This window comes from Aotus nancymaae, unplaced genomic scaffold (assembly GCF_030222135.1).
Source record: "Aotus nancymaae isolate 86718 unplaced genomic scaffold, 86718_ANA_hifiasm-v0.15.2.pri h1tg000011l, whole genome shotgun sequence".
Taxonomy (NCBI): domain Eukaryota; kingdom Metazoa; phylum Chordata; class Mammalia; order Primates; family Aotidae; genus Aotus; species Aotus nancymaae.
In genome coordinates, this window is record NW_026988422.1 from 10,067,073 (window position 1) to 10,089,858 (window position 22,786).

Here is a 22,786-nt window from a genome sequence, read left to right on the forward strand (position 1 = left end):
TATTTAGTACAGTAAAATGCTGTAACAGGTTTATAGTCTAGGAGCAATAGGTTATGCCATATAGCCTAGGTTAGTGTAGTAGGCTATACCATCTAGTTTTGTATAATAATACTCTATGATATTATGTTATGACAAAAATGCTTAATGACACATTTTTCAGAAATTGTCCTTGTTGTTAGGCAATGCCTGAGTATACTTTAAAAAATTTAGGAATAACCTTGGTGAACTTTTCAAAAATACAAATTCATCTGTATTTTTACAGTTGTAGGGATGTTTAGAAACATTTAATTTTTAAAAGCTCTTCAGATAATTTAGAAAAGTAATTAAGTTTGAGAATCAGTGTTCTACACAAGCAATTGATTTCATCGAACTTTTCAGAATGTTTGGATCACTCTAGAATACTTCGGTAATACCTAATTACTGCTTATATAGTATTTTATGAATTATTCCACAAGCATTAGATTTCATTTTTTCTAGATCTCGGTGTTCTAAAAAGTAATAATGTATCCTGGAGTTTCTATTCACTAGCTAAATCAAGTCATTTATATTACAATCTAAGTAAGAATACTCCTATTTCTTGTTGCCATTCAAAGAGATTAGGAAGGAAATTTATAGCTAGTAAGTAGTAGGCCAAGTGAAAGGACAGTACCAGGCAATTAAATTTTAGAAAAAAGTATAGAAATTGGTTAATTGCTATCATTTGTATATAGTATTTTCATTATTTAAAAGTGGTCTCTGTTAGTAGTTAAGTTACTGAAATCTATGTTATTACTGTAGTTCTTTTTTAAAAGTCCTGTTACAAAAGAAACCTCCATTTTACAGTCTGTTTTATGTTGCTGTTTTCTACCTTCTGTTTAAAAGTACATTGGACCTAATCACTGAAGTTGCTTAAACCAACCTACTTGTCAAGGAAATTATGGGAGAACAAAGAATGTTACAATGGTAAAATAATATATCAGATGCGGAAATGCTTGCCAATATTTCTGAAATACTGTTTTCCAAAGCAACTGATATTACTAGTTATAATTTGTAAAGTGAACTCTGTAGTGTCATAATTTTTGAAAACAGTGGCATGAACAGAATTAAATAGGTACCTTGATTGAGTGCTACTTTAAATATGCTAATGTTCATTATGAATCTTCAAAAGAAAGACTCAGTATGAGCACTATCCAAACTTTCTTTGACCATGAACCCTTCTAATGCTGAGCATCTCATGAAACCCATATAATACTAATTTGGGAAGCCATAGCTTAGATGAAAATCACTGTATGATTGTAAAGGCGTACATTGATTATGTTGCCACTATAGCCCATATACGGTAGAAAAGGAAGATCAGTTGAAGAAAGAACAAGCAAATCCACACTCAGTCAGTAGATTTTTAAAAGATGATGCAAGTGATGTTCAAGAGGATTCTGCAACGGAAGACAAGTTTTATAGCCTGGATGAATTGCATATTCTGGACATGATAGAGCAGGTAAGCTTGATTGGAGAGGGTGCCTGCCTTCTCTCAGATTCAGTTGTTACCTGGTTTTTCCTGTGACTCTTTGAACAGCATAACCCTTTGAAAATCCCAGTGGTTTATATTGTTTGTGAGGAGAAAATGAAAAACAGAAAAGGAGGTAAGGAAGGCTATATGAAGGAAAATAGACTAAAAATAAAGAACTCCTAGGAGCTGGAAACTTCAGGAAACTTCACCTTAGCCCTCAAACCATTTCCTGGCTTTAAATATAGGGCAGAGTTGATTACAGATGCTTTTCTTGCAAAGGTTTTTTGAATACCACAAGAAAAAAAAAACTAGCATAATACCACTAGATTACAGGTCATGAGAAAAATAGTTTTGTAATATAAAGCTGCTTTGATTTTTAAAAATTAAATATGATTTTTACCATGAAATGGCTACGTATAACCATTTTTTTTTCTGGCTCCATTCCCGGTAGTAGACACTGCTTGGAATGATGTACCTATATGTGAAGAGGCATGTGAACATGATTTAAGTGTTCAACAGCAAATGAAAGAATTTTTTTAAAAACCAAGTTTTTTTTTAACCTACTAGTGTGAATTCAGTGATAACCTGCTCTGCTGTTTAAATATAATATGTAGGAATACTCATTGTGTAAGGGTACAGTTAGTACAAATGATTCCTTGGCTGATAGTACAACATTCATATAATTGTCATACCTTTTTTCTCCTAATTAGAATATGTACATTTTAACTGAAATGATATATTTACCTGCATTTTGTCAAGAGCTATGCTAAGACAGAGTCTCTGTTACAATGTTTACAATCTAGCGGATAAGTTGAACATTAAACTCAGATGATGCAGTGTAATAATTAAGTGCTTGGGCAATTAAGACTGCTTGAGTTAGAATGCAGGCTCCTCCACTTACTGTCTATGTGATTTTGGGCAAGTTACTCACTATTTTATCATCTCTAAAATGGAAATAATGACTGTCTACATCATACGGTTCTTATGACAATAAAAGCATTACTCTTACAAAGAAAATGCTTAAGAAATGGTAAGCATGCAGTTAGTGGTATCCAGCAGTAGCAGCAACAGGCAAGTAACTGGTACTCTTTATTAAATGCTGTAATTGAGGGGAGGTGGGTTTATCTAATGGTGGGTTTATCTAAGTTGGGTATTTTACTTGAGACAAAAAACATGAACAGGAGTTAGATGGCAACTTCAAATCCCTTTCAAATAACTAAAATATTAGTGTTTTTTAGAGGAAAGTAAGACATGCATATTTCCTTTGCTCAATAGGGCTCAGCTGGCAAAGTAATTACAGACTATGGAGAAACTGAAAAGGAAAGGCTTGCTCTTCAAAGGCAGCTTTATAAATTGCACTATCAGTGTGAAGTAAGTATTTTTGCCATTAGATCTGAGGGAAGTGAGAAGTATTTCAAATATTAAACTTACATGTGCTTTCTGTTTGAAAATAACTTAGTTTGTTTGCATTTTTGTTTCAATTTCTGGTGATTTGAACAGAATTATCTGAAATATTTTTATTGATCAGGATTTCAAAAGACAGTTAAGAACAGTGACTTTTCGGTGGCAAGAAAACCAAGTGCAGATTAAAAAGAAAGACAAAATTATTTCATCTCTTAATCAACAAGTGGCTTTTGGAATCAATAAGGTTTCCAAGTAAGTGTAAATCTTTTGATAAAAGGAAATTCTGGGTTTGCCCCATAATAAACAGTATCTTTAATACTTAATCCCTGCATAACCACTAGGTGGCACTGTGACTACGCATTAGGAACACCAACCACAAGGCTGCACTTGTTTAAAACCAATCATATTTTTGTCTTGCCAACTGGATTGAGAAATAAGCAGCTGCTCACACTATATATCAGGCTTTTCATGTATTGACGAACAAGTGTGAATGTAGTAGAATTACATGAGAAAGATAATTAACTTTCAGGTCATGACTCTAATTTGTAAAAATGTGACCAATGATTGGCTGTTTCTTTATAGTATATGAATACATTCCTCAAAGACACCAGGGAATCAGTTGAGTTCATTTTTATATTGGTCTCTCAGAGCATTTGTGTTCTAAGCCTGTGAGATTGAAAACAAATCTCTTTTTTTGTTTGTTTGATTGACTCTTTCCCACCTTACCCCAATCTCTTTTCTCCTAAACCTAAAGTTTAGGATACACTTTATGTATCCTGACCAAAAATTCTGACTGACTTAGGGAAAAATTAGTAACATTGTTTGTTCTTTCTGTACTAATCTCTGCTTCCAACTTGTATTGATTTAAATAGTAGCATAGTTTCAACTAAATTATTTTAACAAACAGTAATACCATAAGACACCAGCCATCCAAAAAGTCTTGTTTAATATACATTGCAGTTCCTAGAATGCTGATGGGGAGAATAGATAAGTGCTGGGAATGTCTTAGAGTAGGGAGTCCAAGCTGTTTCTTATAAAATTGGGGAAATATTTGCCAGAGATTTAGGTCTAAGTTGTCTCTCATATATTGTATCTGCCACATGAAGGGGTTATTAGCAAGAACTAGATGCCATAGTTCTGACAACAAAATTTCATTCACAAGCATTGTCAGACTTATCCTTACTAGAGTTAGAGAGATCATTCAAGTTTAGAAGACTGTGGGACTTAAGAAAGCTTAGACAAACGAAGCTGGCTGCAATCATTTAAGAAACTGTACTTCAGCATTCAGAACTTCATCTTTTAGCCTAAAGAGGATGACTAATCTAGAAATATGTCATATAATATCAGAGACTAGAAAAGCAATGTCATCAGTGCAGATGAGCTGACTTTCTTCCATCTGAAGATATTCCTCCTCAACTCCTGACATGTGGCCCATGTACCCTTACATGCTTGAGGCTATAAGCAGTCCACATTAGGGGATGCATATACCTTCACAAAATGAGCATTTAGTGTTGGGCATTCACCAAACATTTATCAAGGGCCTACAACGTTAGAAAACTTATGGAAGGCACATGTAGAAGATACTAAGATGTGTGAGACATTCATTATGTTCCAATGGAGAGTGTAGATTAACATGTAAGGATAAAATTACATAAAACAGAGACTTCCAGGTCCACTAAGATGTATAGCCCCATTTCTCACAGCTGTTTCTTCTTAAAAACGTAAACACCCTGGATATAACACAACAGAAAAGCATAATAACACTCTAGAAGGTGGAATAAGAAAGCATGCTGTCTAAAGACATTGAGACTTAAGGAATGAGCTGGCAATAAATTTTCTGATTGCCTCCCATATATCTCGGGGCACTGCGGAAGCCTTTAACCTGGAATTGCTAAAAAGCAGAGGGGAAAAAAATCTCTAAAAAAGCCTGTTTCTTCTAGCCAAAGGATCAGTAAAAGGAAATTATAGTAATAGAAAGGCTTTTTGACAATACCCACCCTACTGCAGCCACACACAAGTGGTCCCATGCCACCCCTTGGAGGTAGGCGGTACATACCGATTCTGCCATCTAACATAAGTAGGTAGCAGGAATCCTGTTTTTCTGGTACGATAGTGTTGGCAGTATTAACCATGCAGCCGACTTCCATGTTCCACTGGGGAGAAGGAGACGGTACTTTAATTCCTCTGCAGGATGTGTCAGTCAGCTGAAAGCTGAACTTTACCGCTACCCAGCACCAATATTACTTAACAAGCCAATCTGAGACAAAACTAGTCAATACTAGGCCTCATCCTTACTCCCTCTCACTGAGAATTAAGTCTTCACCCATGGGGCTAGTTGGCATTCCCTTTCCCCACTTCCCTCAGCTGGTGCTAGAAGGGCACAACAGGGAGCTGAACTTCTGCCTCCACCCTGCAGCAACAAAGTACTGCGAGTCAGTCCTTTGCTTTCTTCTTTCCTAATGTCAGCAGGGTCCAGCAAAGAGCCGATCTTATATTCCACTTGGCGGCAAGAAGGCAATGTGACTTGGTGCTCCACTTTCATGGGAAGGTATCAGTGGGACTGGGAGGGGAGCCGAACTTGTATACCTCTCATCTGCATTGAGGCAGTGTGAGTCAGTGCCCACTTTTCCTGGGGTGCTTTTCGTAGAGCACAGTGCAAAGCCATGCATACCTACCTTCCTTGGCTTTTACATTATACCTCAACAGGAGACTGCCTGTTAAAAATAGGAAGATTAAATAGAACCCAGAGTCTCATAATATTCAAAATATCTAGGGTAGAGTAGAAAACATAGACCATACCAAGAATCAGGAAATTCAGACAAGAAAGATAAAAGACCAGCAAATCACAATATTAATATTATTCAGATATTAGAATTATCTGACAAGGATTTTAAAGCCACCATCATAAAAATGCTTCAACAAAACTGAATAATCTTGATACAAATGAAAACCTAGAAAATCTCAGTAAGGAAATAATAAGTTATAATAAAGAGTGGGAATTATATAACTAGAAAATACAGTGATTAAAATTAAAAGTTGCTGGATATACTCACTAGTAGAGTGGAGATGACAAAGGATTCAATCAGTAAACATGGTAACAGCTGAATAGAACGAACTCAGTCTGAAGAGCAAAGAGAAAATAGACTGAGAGCAAAATATGAAAAAGACAGAGTGTAAGGGACCTGTGGGACAGTAACAAAAGAGCTAAAGTACTTGTCACTGGAATTTCAGAAGGAGAGCAGAATGAGAGAGAGACTGAAAAAGTATTCAAAGAAATACTGAAAATTTCCCAAATTTGATGAAATGTATAAATTTACAAATTCAGAAACTAAGTGAACCCCAAACTAAGTGAACCCCAAATAGCAAAAACTCTAAAAAATCCATGCTAAGACACATCATAACTTCTGAAAATAAAAGACAAAAAAAGTCTTGAAAAAGGGCAGAGAAAAAAATTACTTATGAAACAGTAATTTGAATGACAACAGATTTTTTCATTTGAAACCATGAAGACCAGAATGAAATGGCAGTTTATTCAGTTACTGAAAGAAAAAAGCAGAACCATGAATCCCGTATTTAGCACAAATATTCTTTAGGAATAGAGGGAAATAAAGACAGTCTCAGACAAGGGAAAATTATAAGAATTTATTGCTAGTAAATTCATATAGCCTACCTTTAAAGAATGGCTATCGGAAGGTCTCTAAACATTGAAAATGGGTATATAATAGAAGCTTGAAACTTCAGAAGGGAAAGAAGACCATCAGAATGAGTAAAGAGTATGATAAATAATAAGAGATTGTTCTACTGTTTATTAATTTCTTAAATCATATTTGATGGTTGAAGCAAAAATTTTAACACCATCTCATGGAATTCAATGTACGTAGAAGAAACGCAATATATTCAAAAAGTGAGGAGGGTAAAGGGACCTAAATAAGAATAAAGTTAAGGATATACCATGCAGAAGTTTATTAAAAAAAAGTAAGAGTGGTTATATTAAAATTAGATTAAGTGGACTTCAGAGGAAAGAAGACTGCTGGACACAAAGAGGGACATTACATAATGATAAAAGGATCAATCCACAGGAATCTTAAGGTATATGTACCAAAAATATCCTCAAAACACATAAAGTAAAACCTGATAGAACTGAAAGGAGAAATAGAGAAGTTTACCATTATAATTGAATACTTCAAACCCCACTCTCAATTTATAATATTACTAAACAGAAAATCAGCAAGGATATAGAAGACCTCAATAACCACATCAACCAATGGGACTTAATTGATATTTATAGAATACCCCACCAGACCACAGTAGAATACACATGCTTTCAAGTGACCATAGGATGTATCTACCAAGAAAGACAATATCCTGGACCATAAAACAAATTTAAGAGTTGAAATCATGTGTCAGTCAGCTGAAATTTAAGAGTTGAAATCATACAAAGCATGTTCTCATGTCACAATGGAGTCAAATTAGACATCAGTAACAGGGAGATACCAAGAAACCTCCAAAGTCTTGGAAACTACTCAACCCATGTCTAAATAATCCATGGGTCAAAGAAGAGATCTCAAGAGAAACAAAATACATTGAATTTACATGAAAATACAATATGTCAAAATTTGTGCCACACAGCTGAGGCAGTGCTGAGAAGATTATAACACTAAATGGACAGACACATTAGAAAAAGAGAAAAGTCTTCAGTGGATAATCCAAGCTGTTACTTCAAGATCCCAGAAAAAGAAAACGAAAATAGACTTAAAGCAAGCAGGAGGAAAGAAATTATAAAGATTAGAAATAATGGAGGCAGGATGCAGTGGTATACACCTGTAGTCCCAGCTACTTGAGTGGCTGAGATGGGAGGATTGCTTGAACCCAGAAGTTACAGTTCAGCATGGGCAACATAGTGAGACCCCATCTCAAAAACAAGAAACTAAGAAAGAGTGAGTTGGAAAAAAAAAATAGTAGAGAAAATCCGTGAAACAAAAGGCTGTATCTTTGAAAAGGTCAATAAAATTGACAGACCTCTAGCAAGACTGACAACATAAGAGAAAAGACATAAGTTACTACCATCCAGAATGAAATAGTGATATCACTGCAAATACTACAAATACTGCAGACATCAGAGAATTATGCTGAATGAAAAAAAGTTCCAAAAGCTTATATACTATATGTTTCCATTTCTTGAACATTCTTGAAATGACAAAATTATAAAAATAGAAAACAGATTAGTGGTTCCAATGTTATAAGAAGGGAATGGGAGTGGAAGGGAAGTGGGTGTGGCTTTAAAAGGACAAAATGAAGGATCCCTGTGATGACAGAACTGTTCAGTATCTTGACTGTATCACCATCAATATTCTGGTTATGGTATTATACTATAATTTTGCAAGATGTTACCATTGGGAGAAATTGGTAAAAGGATACATGGGATCTTTGTATATTATATCTTATACCTGCATATGAATTTACAATTCTCTCAAAATAAAAAGTCTTACTATTTTAAAAAGTACGTAATAAAAAACTGTCAAGCAAGGATACACTTAATAGAAATTTTGTAGGGTAGATAGAATACTTTTGATTGTTGTGATAAGGAACTTCCTTCGGTGAAGAACATTTTTAAAGACATAGTACTGAACCATGGCATTGAAGGTTAGGTGGGATGAGATGGAAGAAAAGACAGGTCGTCAAGGCAGAATGGACATAATGACTACTCTGTGTTCTCATAAAAGCTTTTGAATGTTTTCTTTGTTTAATTCGTCTGAGCATTGCCCAAGAGTATGTGATAAATTATAAATATTCTTTAATTGTAAATGCTGGCTTCTTTCATCCTAGAATATGGAAGTTAGAAAGCAAAAAATTGTGGTGTTTTTTTTTTTTTTTTTTTGCCTAATTCAATTTGATGTGTGCAGTAAATGTTTGGCAAATATTTTTGACGATAATTGAAGTGTTAAAAAGAAAATTTTATGCAAGTGACTTATTTTGCATAAACTACAGTAAGTACTTAATGAACGTCAAGAAACTGCTGTCAATAAAGTCTGTAATAAACCTCGATAGCCAGAGTTAACTTGAGAACTTTAGATTTTTTAAAAAAGAAAATATAATAATTTCATCCTGTCATATTAAACATGAGAAAAAGATGACTGAGTAGTTAAGACTGCCTGAACATATGTAGCTGGCTGTTATATGAGCTTGATAATAAGAACTATGCCTGCCTTATCCTCTATTATTTAAGAATCTAGGTTTCTGAATTCCTCACTAGTTATGTCTACTCTTATTGCCCACTCTAAACTAGAGCTAGGTACAATATTGAAGTAATGGAAGTATACAAAGGAAAACAAGATGTCAATCTTACAAATTACTGCTTTTTCAACTCTGTCAACATACTCCTATGTATTATAGTAATGAAACTTATATTTCTTAATATTTCACTTGAGAACATGACCTCTTTTGTACAGAAAGAGACCTGGTTTCTTTTCACTGCATTCTCAGACCAACAGAACATTAACTGTAAGTCTCTAAGTCTTCTAAGAAGTTTACAGTAAAGGTGAATGGATAGTCTCTGACATCTAGTAGTGAGCAATCCATCCAACATTAAAGTTGTCATTTCAAGGACTTATTATTCCAATACTTTATATTAACCAAAGTCTTCTATGTATTCCAAGAGTTGAAACATATTAGAGACTTAAAGGGCAATGTGCTTTTATTATAAATCCTTCATATTTAAGTTAATTACTAGGTTTATGTAAAAGCTTGGTTGTGAAAAGAAATACGGCGGCATAAGGGAGGAACATCAAAATGGCATGTGAATATATGTCAAGCAAAAACATATATTTCTCTTAGTTTCTTACATATTAATTTTGAAGCTGATAACAGGCTATATAGACTCTGATTTATACAAAATTTTTACCCATTCTTTCCATGATAAGATCATATGAGTGACCCCCAGGTGCTAAGTCATAGTTTTAATTAAAATTAGTATTTGCACACACCCTCGTCACTTCAGTATTTAAGGTCCGATTTCCTTTAGATCCATCTTTCTAATTTGCATGACTTGATGTAATACCACTTTAAGGAACTTAAAGTTCTCAATCTCACAACAGGCTTAGAAAATCAGAAGATACCATCTCTGTTTTCTAGTAAGTAAGCTGAAGCATGAAGAGCTAAAGACATTTTTCCATGTCATTGAGCTGAGGAAACAAGATTTACTGTCTAATTTACTGAATTAGAACTTAGTTCCCCTTTCTTTAGGAAGTAAGTAAATCAGACATCAGAAACAAGATACATTTCAAAAGGATCAGGTGTAGGAGTTCAGTTGTATTCAGGCTCAAGATTTGTGGCCCCAAATGGACATACCTGGTCTCCTGCACAGCTGTAGGTAGAGCTGTTCTGACTGTGTTAATGAGAAATATTTTCTAACATTTTTTGACTTTCTTGTTTGCTTGCTTAGATTACAGCGTCAAATCCATGCTAAAGATAATGAAATCAAGAACCTTAAAGAGCAACTTTCCATGAAAAGGTAACAAACTTAGCTTTTTCTTTGGGTGCACTCTCTCTGTGTATTTCACTCAATGCTTTCTGGCTGGCATATGAATGTAATTTATCATTCCAACTGGGGTACTTTTGAGGCTGCTATTAATAATACATTGAGACAAAAGGCATAAACTGGGAGTATTCTAGGCAAATAGGAAGGTATGGTCACTTTAGCTCTGACTCTAGAAAACTGCCAGAAGAATCTGTATCAGCAATGTTATAGTCCCACAACAAACTACTGCCAGAGACTAGAGCTCAAGAGTTACCCCAATCAGTACTATTAGGTGTGACTGCTTTATAAAACTGGCCAAGTTTTATTCTTATTCATCTATTTTGTCTGTGGGTAATTTTTTTTAATAACACCTTTTTGAAATCTATTTCATATAGCATAAAGTTCTGTCTGTTAAAATACATGATGTATTGATTTGTTTTTAGTGTATTCACAGAGGTTTACAGTCATCACCACCATCTATTTCCAGAACATTTTTATCACTTCAAAAAAGGAACTCGTTAGATGTCATTTTCTATTCTCCCCTCCTCCCACTTCTGGCAACCACTAATCTACTTCTATGGATTTGCCTATTCTGGACATTTTATATAAATGCAATTATATAATATGTAGCCTCTTATAACATTTTTTACTTAACATATTTTCAAAATTCATCCATGTTGTAGCATGTATCATTACTCATTCCTTTTTATGGATAAATAATATTTAATTCCTTGAATATACCTTATTTTATTTTTCATCAGTTGATGGACATTTGGCTTCGTTCCATTTTTTTGGTTATTATGAATACTGTTATTGTTATTTACATACAGATTTGTGAACATGTTTTTGTATTTCTTGGTTTGTAGCAAGTAGTAGAATTGCTGGGTGATCAGTAAACTTTAGGTGTAACTTTTTGAGGAATTGCCAAACTGTTTTCCAAGTAGCTGCACCATTTTATAATCCCACTAAAAGTGTATGAGAGTTTCAATTTCTCCACATTCTGATCAACATTTGGTACACTTGTTAAATTGCATCTTTATTTTACTCATTATATTATGTTTGAAGTAGTATATCACTGTGGTTTTGATTTACATTTTCCCACTGATTATGTTGAGCATCTTTTCATGTGCTTATTGGCCAATTATGTATCTTCTTAGAGAAATGTCTATTCAAATCCTTTGCCCACTTAAAAAATTAGATTGTCTTTTTATTGTTGAGTTTTAAGAGTTCTTGTCTCTGATCAGATACAAGTCCCTTATCAGATACATGATTTCCAAATATTTCTCTCATCCTGTGGATTGCTTTTTCATTTTCTTGATGTCATTTAAAAAATAAAACTTAATTTGATAAAGTCCAATTTTTTATTTTTTCATATAGGCAAATTTCACATAATATTTGATATAATAATTAAACCTATGTAACAATCCTGCATGATCTGCACATGTACCACAGAACTTAAAGTATAATAAAAAAGAAAAAAAATCTATATTATTCACTGAAAACAGCACCTGGCACATTGTGAGGACTATTAAAAAATAAATAAATATAGTTCTAAGAAGCTGCTAGCAGTCATCTTAAGAGCAGACACTCTTAGGAAGGTGTACAAATTATGGAAGGGAGAGAGGAGAGAGAGAATATTGGGACTTCAGCAATAGCATTAAAAAATAAGAATTAATTCCTCTTTGTTAATATATCTGCTTGAAGAGTTTTATTTTTTTCTCCTCAAGAAAGTCTAGCTTTCATGATATTTATTGTAATGATGATATTGTTATCAAGTTTCTCATCAATGTTTGTTAGGTCTTCAAGTATCCAAGTGTTTCTAATAATAAAACATTGAGGATGGCCTTTGTGACTGTCTCTATTATAATGCTATATTTTCAATTAATTGTTTTCATTAAATTTAGAATTTGATTTGTATATAGAATTCTTGGTGTCAAGTGTAGGAAACTGAGATGAGAATAAAAAAAAGAAACCTTAAAGGTAACCACTTCCCTAATGTCCTTGGGATGATGGTAAACAATGTCTTTACCATCATCTCCCTCCTTCCCTTTCAAACTATAGGGTGTGCTTTCTTTCAAAAACATTGACTGTGAACACTGAAATAACCAATCAAATATTTTAATGCAGTGACTTCACTTAATGACAGGAATAATAAAAACCTATGTGGTTGCTATTGTTGGGATACAAAAAAGCTTATAGAAATTTCATGTAGAACATATTAATCATGATACTAGCTAACATTTATTTAGTGCTTATTATGTGCCAAACACAAAGTGCCTTGTATTATCTGAATTAATTTTCACAATAGCTCTTTAAGGTAAGTAGTACTATTTTTTTTTCTAAACTGAGGTATAGAGAAATTAAGTAGCTTGCTGTCTTAGGTTGAACTGGTATATCAAAATACCATTGAGTGGGTGACTTATAAAAATAGAATTGTATCTCTCACAGTTCTGAAAGCCAGGAAGTCCAAGATCAAAGTGGCAGCCTATTTGGTATCTGGTGAGGATCTATTTCCTCATAGACAGTCGTCTTCCGCTGTAACTTCACATAGCAGAAGGCAGCCAAGGGAGCTCTCTCAGGCCTCTTTTAAAAGGGCATTAATTCCATTCATTAGAGTTTCGCCCTCATGACTGATCATCTACCGAAGGCACCACCTCCTAATACCGTCACCTTGGGGGTTAAGATTTCAACGTACGAATTCTGGGGGGACACAAACATTCAGTTCATTGTACTTCCTGAGGGGTTTTAACATTTAATAAGTCGTGGAGCTAAGATTCATCCTCAGACAACTTGATTTCAGAGCCAAGTTTTGAATCATAACCTATACCCTGATAGCTTTAAAACTTCTATATTATTGATAGTAAAGGATAACAGCAGGGATTGAAGAATATCTTCTCTCGTTTCTATGTGCTATACACTTTTCCAAGAAATAACTTCCTACTGGTTGTATCACTTTTTTCCTCCTGAATAAGATGAAAAAGGCTGTGCTTGATGTAATATTGCTGAGTCTTTAATAATCATATATTTCAGATCTCAGTGGGAAATGGAAAAGCATAATCTGGAAAGCACAATGAAAACATATGTGAGCAAACTGAATACAGAAACTAGCAGAGCTTTAACAGCTGAGGTAAAAACAAAACAAAACAAAAAAACGAGGGCAGGGGTATGGGGTGTTGGGGGAAAGTTTTACTTGTATACCATATACTAAAGAATTTTTAAAAGACTATTTTTTGTATAAACAGAAATAAGACATCTTAGGATCAGCCAGGAAAATACAGCTCAAAGTCTTGTGCTTTTTTGACTCATTGGCCTAACATGTATGAATACTTCAGTTTTGATGATTTTATGTTGTTCTCCCCCAATGACTCGAAGAAATCAGTCTGTTGCAGTGTGTACAGCAAATACAGACATCTTGGGAAATTCTCATGAAACCAAGTCACTAAGCCAAACTTCTAATAATAACATTTTACTGCTGCCACAATATCTTATTTGTCTGCCACTTCCTGTATAGATCTTACAAAAATACAGACACATCATACACCTGAATGTAAAAAACCAACTTGCTTTTCAGACTGCCATAAAATTACCCAAATTTTTCTAAGTTAGCTTAGAACACCACAGCTAGGGTCTCTCCAAATAAATATGATTGTATGTGTGTATGTAATTTTCATTTGTACATAACCAAACTTGATATACAATAAGACTCACATTTTTAGAGAGCTCGCTGACATTAAAAACATTACAAACCTTCCACCTCTGTCATGGGTAAACTCTATTCTCCGGCAGAGAACTTGGGATCCTGAAAGTCAGCAACCAAGAATTAGTATCTGAACCAAAAATTCCATGAAGAATATTGTTGGGATACTAGCTTTAACAAAAGAAAAAGTTCAGATTACTTTAAAAGCTCAAGTGTATACAGTGTTTTTTAAAATTATTTTTAATCAGTAAATTTCTTTGTGCTTGTATTATTAATTTTAAAAAGGAAGAACTTTCTAATACTTAATGCTGTCCAACAGTGTATTTTAGTGAATACCAAATGATTAGTAGTGAAAAACAGAGGCTAAATGACTGTGCAAGTAGTGATACAGAAAGGTTTCCTGCTACGGGAGAGACACTGGACCATGTAATCTCCAAACCCATATCTTTCTGTATGGTCTGGTTATTTTCTTACCTCTTCATCAATGAGAAAAAATAGATAGCAGGAGTGTTCTCAAACTTTAATGCAAGTTAGAATTACCAGAGAGTTTTTAAAAATGCCAATGCCCAAGCTATGCCTAGTATCAATCAAATTAGAATATCTGGGACCAAGGCACTATTTTTGAAAGTTTCTGAGATGATTCCAGTATGAGTACAAATTTGAAAAGGCATACTCTAGAATGTTTACCAACCTATTAACCATTAAATAAGGAAATTAGAATTGCAGAGATGGCATTGATTTAAAAGTTTTTGTAATGTATCTTGAATGGTCAAGGAACCCAGATGCTATTGGAAGAAATTGAGAAATAGCTTTAAATTTACTTCAGATGATTGAGAAGAGAATGTTCTTTTACAAGCACACCTTCAACTTCTTTCTTTTTCTCTCAAAAACCTGTAGGTGTATTTCTTACAGTGTCGTAGGGATTTTGGTTTGCTTCATCTAGAGCAGACTGAAAAGGAATGTCTCAATCAACTTGCCAGGGTGACTCATATGGCAGCAAGGTAACCTTTCCCTCTTCCTTAATGCATCTTAATCTTAGAGATGTTACCAATTGTCTCCACAGTTGAATGTAATCTGTGATGTGTTTTACATATGTGACATCAGAGTTCTTAAAGAAGCTCTTACGGGTTTTGTGGTTTTTTTTCATTTTTTTTCCTGTGAAATTCCTTTTACCAGAAGCTCTTGTTGTTTTCATTTTTAAACCTCAAAAGTCATTTAGTTACTTTGATGCTTGTACTTGGCTGCTTCTGCTGAAGCACTGAGAAGTCTACTGAGTACTATGTACAATAATAGCTGCTGAAAGATTTTTCCCTTCCTCCGTAGTGAAGTAGATCAAAAGTCTCTCAGTCAGAGACATACATGAACACCAGATACTTATGAAACAAGGTGGATTCTAATTGGAAGACTTTTTTTCTAATGGTTTTCCTTTGTAATGCCTGATTTTAAATACTTAGGGAATATGTTGAGGGAAACATCAATATTAACACCTAAATCATATGTTAAAGGTCGTTTTCTGCTATGCTTTTATAGTAATTTTCAAATATTGAACAGGGTGCGTGAAATTCTTAAATTTATAATCTTATGGGATATACCTTCAAACTTAAAGAATTAATTAAATTAGAATCTCTGGGACCCAGGCATCATTATTTTTAAATGATTATCATTTTAATAATCGGCATTGTTCTTTAATTCTAAAGAATCAGAGTCTGATGAGCAAGATTAGCAGGATATACTGATGTGCGTTCAAGTCAGGGAAGTACTGTTGTAAATGGTCAGTCTATCTTTGCTTGCTAGAAGGAGAAAGAGTGCTCTATACATTAGGATATTATGAAGCTTCTTTATATGAGATAATCTTAGTGATAACTTGTTCAGCTTTTATAAAATTGTTGGGCTAGGTGATACTGGCGTGGGATGTTATAATGGATAGAACCTTTTAAAAGGCCATATGAAATTTGTTTTCTAGAGATCATAGACCCTAACAACTTCAAAGTTGTTTCTACTTTTGTTAAGTCATTTGATAGGCATGAGTTGATAAAACTATTGTTTGTACAATTTACGTACTGTATAAAGGCAGCAACCTCATTCATCCTGATAGAGAAGGTATTTCTAATTTATCCTTCCATAGACAGTATCTTTTTCTAATTTGAAAGGAGCCATGTAGGCCAACCATTACTTTTGGATTTCACAGTTAATATGAAGATAGTCCAAAACTTGCTTCCAACGTGAGTTAACATTTTTGAAAACACTGCTATATTAGATGACTAAGGTTTTCCTGCTTCATTGGAAAGATTCCTTACAAAGGTTTTATAATATGTACTAAAAAAACATCATCAAGGTAGAAGAAAACCTGTTCTGGAAGCATAAATTATATTTGCTCTTGTAAAATTAATTTTTTTATTACTGGTTTTTGTATTTATTTTTAGTAACAAACCTGTCCATACGTCTTAATGTGCATTTGAGGTAATTGTTGTTGTGATGGGGGTAATTTTGTTTTTTGTTGACGTATATGCTAGAAAGCATGATAGAAATGTTTGGAAAACTTAAGCATTATAAAAAGAAAGAGCTTTCTTTTATGTCTCGTTTTCTACAACAGCAACCTAGAATCACTTCAATTAAAAGCTGCAGTAGACAGTTGGAATGCCATAGTGGCAGATGTTAGAAACAAGATTGCATTCCTCAGGGTAAGTCCTGAAATATATTTAGAGTAAATTGGCTTAATGTTATAGGTGGTGTAAAGCTAGAAGACATATTAGTAGAAAAATTTAAGGAAGAATATATTTTTCCATTTTAGTTATAAAAGTTTATGCTTTCAGTTTGATATTACTTCCATGTGGTTGGTTGTAGGTAACATCCTTGACTCACACATGTAGTCTTTTATATCCTTAGTCAAGAAAATAATAAACTAAAAAATTGTGCCCTCACACCTAGCTTTCCTTGAATTTCAAACCTAACAATGCCCCAATCAAACCTAAATGTTTTCGGTGGGAACAGTGGCTCATGCATATAATCCCATAATTTTGGGAGCTGAGGTAAGAGGATCACTTGAGCCAGGTGCTCAGGTTATGGTGAGCTATGATCATCTCACTGTACTACAGCTTGGAAAACAGAGTAAGACTGTCTCTAAAACAGAAATTGGAATAAAAACTAAATGTTTTCATGTATTCTGAGTAATAATGTGTTTACAGAATTAAAAGGAAAATCAAGTAGGTCTGTATTAGTTTTCATTCTAACTTTTTATGTAATTATTCTATGATGCAAAAGAGTGAATTCCTAAGTACTGGTGGGATGATACTGCGAAAGATAATCCACTAAATGTTTATTAATTAATTTTGTTTTAGAACACACACACACACACACACACACACATATAAAGGTTGATATATAATGTTGATTGTTTTGTGATTTCACAACACTATCAGAAAAAAAAAGCATTGTCATTAAATTGTGAAATGCCAAGTACTGTATATTTGTCCTGCTCCTTTGGGGGTTTTCACTGTTTCTAAACTCTTTCTTACAAAATTTTTAGTGATGCTTAGCATTTCTGTTGGATTATTCAAAATTTTGGCCTCACAAGACCTGCCCTTCAGAGCACATGTCCTCTGTGCAGAAGTTTCTAAATGTTTTGTTTTATAAGACTTTCTTTTCCAGCTCTTTATAAAATAATATGGTAAGCAAAAGTGGGGACAATACCAAAAAATGTTGAAAGCGTGTTGTTAAACTTCCAGGTTGGAGTCTCATTTTTTGGCAAAATCCAAGAGAATAAAATATATATGGACCTGGAGCAAGCTAGAGTTACAGATGTTGAGATAAACACAATGTAGAATTTAATAAGTAATCTCTATAATGTTTCCTTCAGCTTTTAAAATGAACATTTGCAAGTAGTTTAACTCTTGGTTACAAATACTTTTTTTTCCTGTTTTTTTGCCCGTATAATATTTATAGCTTCTTGAATCTTTAATCTCTTTTTATACTTTATATCAGCATTTCCTATTTTAGAGCTGAAAATTATGGAAACACTAAGGAATTATCACAGGGATCTCTGAATTATCTGTGTCTCTGTTTCTTATTAACCAATAACCACTCCTAAAAATACAACTGTTTACATGTGGGAATGGTCTATAGAATTTTTCTTTTCAGTCAGAACCTGTTTTTATATTATTTCTGACAAGTTGGGAACCCATCTTCTATGTTGTATTATTCAAAACTATATCAAGTATTCCCATATTCTGTTTCTTTAAAGTTGGTTGCACTCTAAAGTATTTTTACTCTTCTCCTACCAGACACAGTACAATGAACAAATAAACAAAGTAAAGCAAGGATTTGCCTTGAGTACCTTGCCTCCAGTTCAGCTTCCTCCTCCACCACCCAGTCCTGAGATACTGGTAAGAAATAGAACATTTTGAGTAATTGTCCTTTTCATTTTGACAAAATGGTAAGGGCTGTGAAATACTGAATATACAGTATGTTTAATATGTGTTCAAAATGGAATAGTCACATATTGTGAGTATCAGTTGTAATTATGACCATACCATCTAGTCACCAGATGATATAATTAGATGGCTGAGGCCTATACAATAGGTTATATCACTGGATTTTAGTGAAGCATTTTATATACATAGAGTAATATTTTCTCATTCATTCTATTTCACCTACCTTGTGGGAGCTAAATGATGAATACTCAGAATTCCCAGTGCCCTCATATTACCAACTAGATCAGAGATCCTCAACCCCTGGGCCATGGAGGAGTGCACAGCAGGAGGTGAGCGGTGGGTGAGCAAATGAAACTTTATCTATGTACAGCTGCTCCCCATTGCTCATATTACCACTTGAGCTTCACCTCTTGTCAGATCAGCTGTGGCACTAGATTCTCACAGGAGTGCAAACCATATTGTGAACTGTGCATGTGAAGGATCTAGATTTTGCACCCCTTGTGAGAATCTAATGCCTGATGATCTCATGTCTCCCATCACCTTCAGATGGGACCATCTAGTTTCAGAAAAACGAGCTTGGGGCTACCACTAATTCTATGTTATAGTGAGTTGTATAATTGTTTTATTATATGTTACAATGTAATAATAATAGAAATAAAGTGCACAATAAATGTAATGGGCTTTAATTTTCCTGAAACCATCTCTGCTCCCAGGTTCATGAAAAAATTGTCTTCCAGGAAACCAGTCCCTGGTGCCAAAAAGGTTGGGGACCACTGCACTAGATGACTGAAATCTCAGTGTAATACACTGGATGGCTGGACCTCACCTCTGTATTTCTACTTTAGACTTTCTTTTTGTGAAATTTTCTATTCTATTCTACCTTCAACAGCAAGGACAGCTTCCACTTTTGCCCCTTCTCTCCCTGTTGTTAGGGGCCAGGGGATCTTGATCAGATAAACTAATCCCTGTGCTGTATTTCTGGGAAACATAGTACCCTAACCCAGTAAATTCACACAGCTTTCCAAAAGACATTTTACAAGGGTGTCATTAGGTGATAATTTTTATTATCCTTAGGGATCTGGGGGTAGGAAGAGAGGAAAAGTGTAAGATATTTGGGGACAGATGACTTTGATATCACCACTGCTGCTTATAATAGAAATCTGAAAATGGTATTTCTCTTCATGGTTGAGTATAACAAAGAACTTAAAAATTATACAGCATGGAATACTATGCAGCCATAAAAAAACAATGAGTTCCTGTCCTTTGTAGAGACATGGATGAACCTAGAAACCATCATTCTCAGCAAGCTGACACAAGAACAGGAAACCAAACACTGCATGTTTTCACTCATAGGCGGATGATGAACAATGAGAACACTTGGGCACAGGGAAGGGAACAACACACACAGGGCTAGGTGAGGGGGTGGAGGGGAGAGGAGTAGGGGACAGTGTGGAGAGGGTGGAGAAGAGGGGGAGGGAGAATACCTGGAGAAATGCCTGATGTAGGCAACAGGGGGTGGTGGATGGAGACAGCAAACCACCATGGCATGTATTTACCTATGCAACAATCCTGCAGGATGCAGGATGTGCACATATACCTCAGGGCACAAATACAATAAAAAAGTAAAAATAAAAAAAGAAATGCAGGATTTAGCTTTGCTAATCTACTTTTTCTTATTGAAAGATATCCTTATTAATGTAAACACACCTCCGATTACTTTTTACTGGATAACTCTGACTTCTCTCCTGATTACTTTGTCTTTGTTTGAGTGAACATATAGTGAGTAATTAATTCATTTTGTTAATTGGTGACTTCGATGGGAATTCTGTAGCGTAGTACATATGTCAGCTTGCATGTAAACAGCGAAAAATTATAACTATTCTCTGTATCTACCTGTGTCAGATTCTCTAGGCTGTGGATCTCAACAGTAGATCTACCTTGCCAGAACAGAATGCATGGAATAAATACATTGTTTCCCTAAAAAAAAAAAATTATATCATTTGTATGGAGTTACACTGTTTCAAAAGCAGGATCCATAGCTAAAAGAATTATGTGACATACACCATGGGCTTTAGTTTGGAATGATAGTATTGCCTTTTATATTTTTGGTCAATTCACTTTCTTTAGGAACACTGGATTATGAACATTATTATTCTAGGCTTAGATCATCATCATACCCAACTACTCTGATAAGGAATGTGTTCCAAAGAAATTCCAAAGACTCCCTGCAGTAACACATATTTTTTGTAGGATATCTAAAAACACTGTTTTCTTTGCCCATATTCAAAATATTGCCCTTAGATTGTAGTTCCATGGTTCTTCCATGGAACTCTTCCATGCCTCTAACCATAAAATGGCTCCAGAGACTGTGAAGTTAGATACAGAGTTGTTGTTTGGTGTTTCCTGGAACCAGACCAATATAAGCCTTGGCTGTCTGAAACAAGTATACTCTATAGCTGACAAACATACTCAAACCTTGACGTCCATACCCTCTAGATCTTTTTTATCTCTTTGGAGACTCTCTTAGGTCTGACATGTGATGTGTCTTACCCAGATTTAGTTAAGTACAAAAACCCACTAGCAGTTACGCTGTGTGGTAATTCATAGGCATCCTTTGCTAACATTTTGAAGGGTTCACATGTATCTTTTGTGCTTCCTAATTAGGGTCACTGCTGTGCTTGATTAAGCTAACAGTTGTGTTAATGTACAAGCATTGTTGACCACTGAGCATCAGAGGAGAGAGTTTAGGAGAACAGCAGCTAGAAACGTTACAGTGCTATTTGCTATAAATCGAGATGGTATATACAATGGAAGTACACTAATGATGTCTGGGTTAAGATCCTAACTTTGTGAAGAGCTATGTTGATCTTGGGAAAATCAGCTGTTCTAGACTTTTGCTTTCCCATCAATGAATTAGGAAATGGTACTGGATGATCTGATCACTCCACTTCATCTGTCTCTGGGATTCTAGTGTTATAAGGAGTGATTACCAGACTTACATAGTAGTCTAACTAAAGAATTCTTTGAAAGTGTGGATTGTTCCCAGTTTTACCCAGTAATTCCCATGTGTTTCATTGTTTGTTTGTTTAGAGACGGAGTCTCACTCTGTCGCCCAGGCTGGAGTGTAGTGGCTCAGTCTCTGCTCACTACAACCTCTGCCTCCTGGGTTCAAGCTATTCTTCTGCCTCAGCCTCCTGAGTAGCTGGGACTACAGGCGCATGCCACCATGGCAGCTAATTTTTTATATTTTTAGTAGAGATGGGATTTCACTGTGTTAGCCAGGATGGTCTTGATTTCCTGACCTCAAGATCTGCCCGCCTCAGCCTCCCAAAGTGCTGGGATCACAGTCCTCAAAGAAGTGTACTGTTAAAAAGATCATGAAACGGTTATTTAAAATACACAAATCAGTAAATAGGATATATCATATCAATAGAAAGAGGGACAAAAACCACATGACCATTTCAATAGATGCAGAAAAAGCATTTGATAAAATTCAACATACTTTATGATAAAAACTCAAAAAACTAGGTATAGGAGGTACATACCTCAACACAGTAAAGGCCATATATGACAAACCCACAGCTACCATTATACTAAATGGAAAGAGGTTTAAAAGTATTTCTTCTGAGATCTGAAATAAGACAAGACACTTTCACTATTTCTATTAAAAATAGTACTAGAAGTCCTAGCCAGAGCAGTTAGGCAAGAGAAAGGAATAAAAGACATCCAAATTGGAAAGAAGGGAGTCAGACTGTCCCTTTTTGTAGACAAATGATCTTATATATAGAAAATCCCAAACTCCATTTAAAAACTCCTAGAACTAACTAACGAATTTGGTGAAAATTTAGGATACAAAATCAACATGCAAGAATCAAAACATTTCTGTATACTAATAGTGAACAATCTGAAAAAGAAATCAAGAAAATCCCATTTACAATAGCTATAAAAAACAAAGATACCTAGAAATAAATTTAACCAAAGAGGAGAAAGATCACCGAAAACTATAAAACGTTGTCAAAAACAGCATGGTACTGGCACCAAAACAGAGATATAGACCAATGGAACAGAACAGAGGCCTTGGAGGCAATGCCACACATCTGCAACCATCTGATCTTTGACAGACCTGACAAAAACAAGCAATGGGGAAAGGATTACATGTTTAATAAATGGTATTGGTAAAACTGGCTAGCCATGTGCAGAAAGCAAAAACTGGACCCCTTCCTGACACCTTAACACTAAAATTAACTCCAGAT

At 34.7% G+C, this 22,786-nt stretch overlaps 1 protein-coding gene across 5 annotated transcripts in view; it reads left to right on the plus strand.

Moving 5' to 3' along the window:
* Positions 1-22,786, plus strand: part of DZIP3 (DAZ interacting zinc finger protein 3) — a 101,356-nt gene that overhangs the window by 66,434 nt on the left and 12,136 nt on the right. For all 5 annotated transcript variants that reach the window (XM_021669051.2, XM_064374581.1, XM_064374580.1 and 2 more), the window contains 8 exons: positions 1,309-1,474; positions 2,762-2,857; positions 3,015-3,142; positions 10,332-10,400; positions 13,437-13,533; positions 15,001-15,104; positions 16,697-16,784; positions 18,384-18,485. In XM_021669051.2, coding sequence (XP_021524726.2) covers positions 1,309-1,474; positions 2,762-2,857; positions 3,015-3,142; positions 10,332-10,400; positions 13,437-13,533; positions 15,001-15,104; positions 16,697-16,784; positions 18,384-18,485 — 850 coding nt within the window. The remainder of the gene's footprint in view (positions 1-1,308; positions 1,475-2,761; positions 2,858-3,014; positions 3,143-10,331; positions 10,401-13,436; positions 13,534-15,000; positions 15,105-16,696; positions 16,785-18,383; positions 18,486-22,786) is intronic.